This window comes from Chenopodium album, chromosome 9 (genome assembly GCF_948465745.1).
Source record: "Chenopodium album chromosome 9, dcCheAlbu1.1, whole genome shotgun sequence".
Lineage (NCBI taxonomy): Eukaryota > Viridiplantae > Streptophyta > Magnoliopsida > Caryophyllales > Amaranthaceae > Chenopodium > Chenopodium album.
Window position 1 is genome coordinate 11749619 of NC_137842.1, and position 8455 is coordinate 11758073.

The window sequence follows — 8455 nt, forward strand, 5'->3', positions numbered from 1 at the left end:
CTTTTTATCCATTTCATTTATTAATTGAGCCCAATTAATAAATATTAAAGCCCAAAAACCTAATGAAGTTCAGAATAGCTAAAACAATGCCTAATTATCCCGCTCTTAATGTAAAATAAAAGATAAAAACGAATTTTAAACAAGAATATCAGAAAAATCATCTTCCATGCCACGGCAGAATTGCTACGCCGCGTCAAACATTGTCATGCCACGACAAACGTCGCTATGCCATGGCAATTTTTTTACCCATCTTTATCTTTTAACTGGTTTTGACTTTTAAACTTATAAATAGCTACTGTACCTTGTCAGCATTGATGTGCCACAACAATTGTGTCGTGCAACGAAAATTTCTACCGTGCCACAATAGTTCTGCAGTGACATTGCAATTTATTCTTTTACAACGCCTCGTTTCTAGGGTTTCGTACCTCACCCTTTGAATTTTCTCTATAAATAAATACAAAGCTAATTTCATATTCTAATACTTAAACCTATTCACCTAATTTCACCATTCCTTCCTTAAGCACTCCAAGGAGTCCATATAACACCCGAAGTTCCATACTTAAATCAAGGCGTGAAAAGAATAACCGATTGAGGGTTTGGACCAAATCAACTCAACTTTATTTTAATGTAATTTCAATTTTATTAACTATACTTTGAAGTTACTAATTCATGATGTAGCAATTAAAAAAAGCATAGAACGTGAGTAGTTTAATTTATTAATTACTTAATATTATTTTATTGCTGGAATGTTAGGATTTATTATTATGATTTTGATGATTTCACTAGCGATGTTATGATTAAATTGCTTCCAATATAATTTTTGAATCTATTATTTATTGTTGATCACCATATTGCATGTTTAAAGGGAATATGTAATTGAATATAACGCCTAATAAGATAATTCGAACGACCGGTTTAGGTTTATTTTTAATCTTGTTGCATTGTTTAATCAAGTGATGATCACTAATATTTTAGAATTATGTGTGCCTTAATAGTTAGATAATTTAGCCTAATCTAGTTTAGAGAAAATTGAATCCCAATTTTTTTGAGATTACAGTAATCACTTTTCACAATAATAATAGAGTACAGGCCAATACGAGCGAATGTGACTCCATGACTCACTTTATACCATCATCTGCGATATTCCTTTCATGGTTCTGAACCATATGGAGTTAGTAATCTCATGGAGTATGAATGGGGTGTAACCTTCACGGGTCAATCGTTGTTGCCTATTGTTGTCCCTTAATTGTGGTTGCCTTATAATGATCTGTGAACGATTTCAAGTTCCTTAAGAACTTGTTGACAGCTCCCTACTTTCCTTGTCACTAATCATATTATGTCAATTTCCACTTCCTATGAGTGTCAAGCATACTCACAACATGCTAAAGTGGGCGCGCTGCTAATGATGCCTACGAGATCAGAGCATCGTTTAATTGATCGTTTTGATCAATCTTAGGGAGGATATGATTCCTTAGGTGATCAGCATTTTCACTCATTGAAAAAGCGCAAGGGTCAGCAGGACCCTCTTTATCTTCTAGAATTTTTTATCTCTCACTCCATTGCTTGTTAATTCTTCTATTCAAGCGACTCCTCTTCCTATGCATGTAATTCCTCCTCCATTTATCTCGTTTATCTATTTTCAAATGCTGATGTGGACACTTACATGCATGGATATTGTAACGAGCTCTAGAGGACTTTGTTTATGTAGAAAACTCCTATACCTTGGACCTCCTTGCTGACACCAATATGAAGTATCAAAATATGTTGTACAAGATCATCCATTGGTGGAGAGTTTTTTGAAAATCTAAGTGTTTGAGAGTTAATAAAGAAACTCTTACAGTTAATCTTTTAGAGAGAGAAAGAAAAAGAAAGAGATTTTAAACTTGGCTTAATGGAGAAGGAATTGAGTGAAGTGATTTTAAGTATTTATAGCCACTTTTGAGTCACTCTTGATGGTTAATATACTCCGTAATTTAAAACATCGTGGTTAAACCACGTAACTCTTCTCATTTAATTCATCATAGAGATACATCATATCCTTTTAAAAGGGGTGAGAGATTGATAGAGTGAGAGATACCATAATAATGGAGGTGTTTTCATGGAGGAAGAAAGCCAATCTACAGATATATGTATCGAGCCTTTCAAATTCTTTATTGTTGATTTTTATTTATTTTGGTCAATCTGCAACAGTTGCACGCTATACGTTAGATTAAATAATTTGCACGGCTAGGATTCCTTCTCATCCTTCTCATTTTAATATCCTTCTCATTGGCACACATGTTTTTATATAAAGACATCATTATCAAAGTTTATATAAATGTCTTTAAAATATCATTTTACAATAAATGTTAAACGGTATAACCATATAACTGAAATTACAAATAAAAATAATACTACCTTCGTTATTATAAGTTCGACTCATTTACTATTCATGTGGTCAAAATAAATTAGCTTTGACAACATTCTATGATTTATACAACCAAAATAAATTAACAAAGTTGATCTTGTTAGATTCCCCTTATGATTAATTTTTCAAATATCAACTTTATTAAAATTTTACTTATACATAGCCGAAATTATTAATGGTCAAATATGTTCATTGGAGATCGTGCAAATGCAAAGTGAGTCGAACTTTTAGGAACGGAAGGAGTACATAACTATACACTTACCTGAATATATCTTATTACTAGGTTAGGTCCCATGCCATACACGGTTATTTTAATTATCACATATCTTCTTTTGACAAATTATAGCATAAGTTATAAAAATTGTTAAATATCTTGAACAAAATTGAAGTAACATGGAATATTTGACTAAGATCAAATTCTTAAAAAATATTTCACCAAAATTACATTTTCTTGAAAAAGATTATATATTTCCTTATTATTCCATAATTAATTTCGTATTTTCATTTTTTTTTTTTTTTTTGAGGGAAAGCCGAGCTAATGCATTTCATTCAAAGGACAATTTGTCCAAGAGTACATAAGGGGAGATCATCACAAGACAATGATTCACCCATATTTGTTTGACACCAAAAGGCATTATCTTCGCCAGGTGATGAGCTACAATGTTGCCATCCCTTTTGACATGAGACCAAGAAAAAGACGTAAAAACACTACTAATTGACATAATATCCTCTAATACTACATCAAAATCAGACAAGTAAACTGAAGCTTGTGAGAGATGGTTAATAAGTACTTGGCTGTCAGACTCAAGAATCACCTTCTCATACCCATAGCGCTTGGCCAGTTTAATAGCAAGGAGAAGGGCCTTACCTTCAGCAATTTATGGGGGCCACCAAGCTCGTACTCTGCGTGTTTCAGAAAACAACACCTCCCCTTCATTGTCCCGAGAAACCACTCCCAAGCTAGCCCATCCTTCATCACACAAGGATGCATCTTAGTTAAGCTTTACAGCACCTACTGGAGGCGGACTCCATTTGTTGCTGCTGGGATTGGGCTTGCTAGAAGCCACTGCATACACTTTTTTGCTGTACATCCCGTGCTCCTCTACAGCTTTAAGAACTCTGCCAAGAAGAATCTCATTGGGGGTGGTAGTTTCAGCATAAATCTTGTCATTCCTCTACTTCCATATGACCCAAGTGTTGAGTGATGATCAAAATCCACTCCTATTGTTTAGGAGTTTGGTAACCTAGAATTCCTAATTGAATAATGTAGTTGGCAGTACTTAGTTAGTGGAGTATGGGATTAGCCGTTGATGGAGTTGTGTTCCTAATATTTAGCATTTTATTTTGTAGGTAGTTATTATCATTTTCTTTTAAGGTTTGTGTAAATTGGTTTTTTAGTGGAATGAACAATCAATTGCTTTTGGGTTTTCTCTCTAAATATTATTGCTTTGTTAAATATATTCTTTGACTTGCACTTTCATGGTATTAGAGCAACCAAAAGAAAAGTCAAAGAAAGAAACTTTGTTCCAAAAAATCATTAATCTTGGCCTACACGTGAATTCCAGGTTCGGTCCACCTTTACTCCAACGGTAAGGAGAAAGGGAAAGTAGGAGAGAGAAACCAAAGAAAAAAAATCAGTGAGTGCAAACACGGTGAGATCAAACTAGCAAATTCATGGCAAACAACGGAGTGAATACTTCTTCCCAGCCTTTAATTCCCTCTTTCAAAGGTGAAATATATCACCTTTGGAGCATCAAGATGGAGACCCTATTTAAATCTCAAGAGTTATGGGAGATTGTTGAGCTGGGGTATGAGGAGCCGAAGGAACCACTGGCGGAACCAGATCAAAAGCTGCGTGACAATCGAAAGAAAGATGCAAAAGCATTATTCTTCATCCAATTGGCAATGGATGATGATATTTTTCCTCGAATTTCGTCGGCCAAGACACCAAAAGAAGCACGGGAGATAATTAAGCATGAATACTTTGGTGACAAGAAGGTAATATCTATCAAATTGCAATCCCTTCGTTCTAAATTTGATGGCTTAAAAAAGAAAAAGAAAGAGTCGATGCAGAGTTATTTGTCTAAGGTGTCGGGGATTGTTAATCAGATGAAATCATATGGTGAAATCATTAGCAATGAAAGAGTGGTGAGCAAAGTTTTGAGGATTTTAAACAATAATTATAATCATGTGGTTGTAGCAATTGAAGAATCAAAGGATATGTCTACCTATACCTTTGATGAATTAATGTGCTCCCTGTTAGCACATGAAGTGAGGCTTACAAAAAATGAAGATGTAAAAGAGGAGGAGAAAGCCTTTCAAGTAAAGGGTGAGTCTTCCTCTAAGGGGAAGATGGAGAATTCATGGAACTCTGGTAGAGGCAGAGGTGGATTTCGAGGCCGAGGCATGGGTCGTGATAACGGGTATGGTCGAGCTAGAGGACGTACAAAATTTCATGGTGAATGCCGATATTGTAAAAAATATGGGCATAAAGAGGCTGACTGTTGGTCGAAATAGAGGAATGAACCGAGAAGTGAACAAAGGCAAGCAAATTTCACCAAAAAGGTGGATGGTAACAACACCGAAAGCAATATATTTGTGGCTCACTCACCTAGTCCACATACTCAAAAGCGCAATTCTGTGTGGTTTCTGGACAGTGGCTGCTCCAATCATATGTCTGGGTCAAAAGAGTTATTCAAAGATCTCAATGAGTCAAAGAAGAGGGTAGTAAGGCTTGGAGATGACAAGTAAATGCAAGTTGATGGAAGAGGAACAATTGGCATTAAAACTGCACAAGGTGATGTTAAGCTACTTGATGATGTGCAATTTGTTCCTAACTAAGCTCATAACTTGTTAAGTATTGGTCAATTGATGAGTAGTGGATATAAAATTGAATTTGATAATGGTGTGTGTAAGGTGATTGATAAGAAATCTGGTAATTATATTGCAAATATTTATATGACTCAAAATAGAATGTTCCTACTTGATGTTTCTAATGCTTTTTCATCTAAAGTATTAGTTATCAAAGGGAAAACTAAATCAGAGTTGTGGCATTTGAGATATGGTCACTTGAATGTGCGTGGTTTGAGGCTTTTGAGTCAAAAAGAAATGGTCGTTGTTGGTCTTCCAAAAATAGAAAAACTTAATTTTTGTGAAGGGTGTGTTCATGGGAAGCAGAGTAGAGCCTCTTTTCTAGTTGGAAAATCATGGAGGGCTTCTGTGACTTTGGAGCTTGTTCATGCAGACCTGTGCGGTCCCATGAAAACTAAGTCTTTGGGAGGTAGTAGATATTTCTTAATGTTTACTGATGATTATACTCGGATGAGTTGGGCCTATTTCTTAAAGAGCAAATCTAAAGCCTTTGAGCACTTTAAGAATTTCAGGGTCCTGGTAGAGAATTAGAGTGGAAGGAGCATAATCACCCTTCGAACAGACAGGGGCGGTGAATTTGTTTCTGATGAGTTTGATGCCTACTGTGCTGAGCATGGCATTCACAGAGACCTCACTCCTCCATACTCACCCGAGCAAAATGGAGTTGCAGAGCGCAAAAATCGGACAGTACTTGAAATGGCGAGGAGTATGTTGAAGGCAAAGGGACTTCCAGACAAATTTTGGGGGGAAGCATTTGCTACAGAAGTTTATTTACTCAATATCTCTCCAGCTCGAGTCGTCTTCAATCAGACACCTTATGAAGCATGGAGATCCAGGAACTCTCGGGTAAGCCACTTAAAATTTTTTGGTTGTGTAGCATATAGTTTGGTTAATCTTCACTCCAAACTTGATAAAAAATCTAATAAATGCATTTTCATTGGTTATTCTCATTATTCCAAAGCATATCGTTTATATAACCCAATTAGTGGCAAAGTTATTATTAGTAGAAATGTTGTATTTAATGAAGAAGCTAGTTGGGAGGATGAAGAAAAGAAAAGTTCAGGTGATCATGTTCCAGAAAATTTTGATAATGCTGATTAGACTGATGCAACACCTCTAGTAACTCCAAATTCATCTCCGACAAGCACACCTCCTTCTACACCTGCAAATAGTAACAATGCATCTCCAACACCTTCAAGTTCCAGCAGCAACAGTGAAAATCCTCCAAGAAAGTTTCAAAATTTGCAGGATCTTTATAATTCTTGTAGCTTTGCCTTGTATGTTTCTGATCCAACCAGTTTTGAAGAAGCAGTTGCTATACCGGAGTGGCAGGAAGCTATGATTGAAAAGTTAGGCTATTGACAAAAATGCAACATGGGAGTTGGCTAATGCTCCTGAAGATAAGAACATCGTGGGTTTGAAATGGGTGTTCCGAACAAAGTATAATGCTGATGGAAGCATACAGAAGAGAAAGGCTCGACTCGTTGCCAAAGGGTGCTCACAGATGCCAGGTATCGATTTTGATGAAACTTATTCTCCTGTTGCTTGATTTGAAATTGTGAGAATATTTTTTGCTTTAGCTGCTCAATTGCAACTTCCAGTGTACCAATTTGATGTTAAATTTGCCTTTTAAATGGTATATTGGAAGAGGAAGTTTATGTCTCACAACCAGAAGGCTTAGTTCTAGATGGCAATGAAGATAAAGTTTTCAGGTTAAGGAAAGCTCTTTACAGGCTAAAGCAAGCACCTCATGCTTGGTACAACAGAATTGATGCATTTTTTTTTTTTTTTTTTTTTTTTTGCAAGTGGGTTCACTAGAAGTGAAAATGAACCTACTATTTATTTGAAGCGACAAAGCAATGGAGGATTTTGGGTGGTTTGTTTATATGTTGATGACATGATTTACATGGGTTCATGTGAGTCATTAGTTGCTGAGTTCAAGTCAAACATGATGACCAACTTTGAAATGACTGATTTGGGTCTTCTTCAATATTTTCTTGGACTTGAAGTAAAGCAAAGTGAGGAAGGTATATTTGTCAGCCAGGAAAAGTATGCTACTAATTTATTAAATAAATTCAATGTGGGCTATTGTGAAGAAGTAGCAACTCCTATGAATACAAATGAAAAGCTGCAGCCTGAAGATGGAACTGAGAATGCAGACCCGACGTATTTCAGGAGCTTAGTTGGGGGTCTTAATTACTTGACACACACTCGACCCGACATCTCTTTTGTCGTGAGTGTCGTATCAAGGTATATGCATAGCCTAACAAGGCAACATCTTAGTGCATCCAAGAGAATACTACGCTATGTAGCTGGAACATTCAGATTTGGTCTTTGGTATTTGAAGGTGTCAAGTTGCAAGCTGGTCGGATACACTGACAGTGATTGGGATGCAAGTTTGGATGATCGAAAAAGAACTTCTAGTAACTGTTTTAGTTTTGGTTCAGCAATGGTGACATGGAGTTCTAAGAAGCAGGAAACTGTAGCTCTCTCAACTTGTGAAGCAGAGTATACAACAACATCTGTAGCAACAAGGCAAGCAATTTGGCTCAGAAAAATTCTTGCAGATTTCAATTTTGAGCAAAATGAAGCAACAGAGGTATACTATGACAAGAAGTCAGCAATAGCAATGACTAAAAATCCTTGCTTTCATGGTAGAACAAAGCACATGGACATTCAACATCACTTTATTCGGCAGCAAGTAACTGATGGAAAGATCAAGTTGACTTTTGTTGGCACAAATGAGCAAGTGGAAGATATATTTACAAAATCTCTTTCCCCTGCCAAGCATCTTTTTTTCAGATCATTGTTGGGTGTATGTGATTTTGACTCAAGGGGGAGTGTTGAGTGATGATTAAAATCCACTCCTATTGTTTAGGAGTTTGGTAGCCTAGGATTCCTAATTGAATAATGTAGTTGGCAGTACTTAGTTAGTGGAGTATGGGATTAGCCGTTAGTGGATTTGTGTTCCTAATATTTAGCATTTTATTTTGTAGGTAGTTATTATCATTTGCTTCTATTTAAGGCTTGTGTAAATTGGTTTTTAGTGGAATGAACAATCAATTGATTTTGGGTTTTCTCTCTAAATATTATTGCTTTGTTAAATATATTCTTTGACTTGCACTTTTACCAAGCAAGAACCGTAGCCTTTTGCTTAATCTTCTCTCCTAACAGCCC

The 8455-nt window shown here is 36.1% G+C and overlaps 1 protein-coding gene across 1 annotated transcript; it reads left to right on the top strand.

Moving 5' to 3' along the window:
- The first annotated feature begins 4165 nt into the window (after positions 1–4165).
- On the top strand, positions 4166–6640 carry LOC145557440 (uncharacterized). The gene is made up of 4 exons (XM_081618624.1): positions 4166–4910; positions 5421–5687; positions 5841–6124; positions 6380–6640. The coding sequence occupies exons 1-4, from the start codon at positions 4166–4168 to the stop codon at positions 6638–6640; spliced, it is 1557 nt and encodes a 518-aa protein (XP_081474750.1).
- Positions 6641–8455: the final 1815 nt, after the last annotated feature.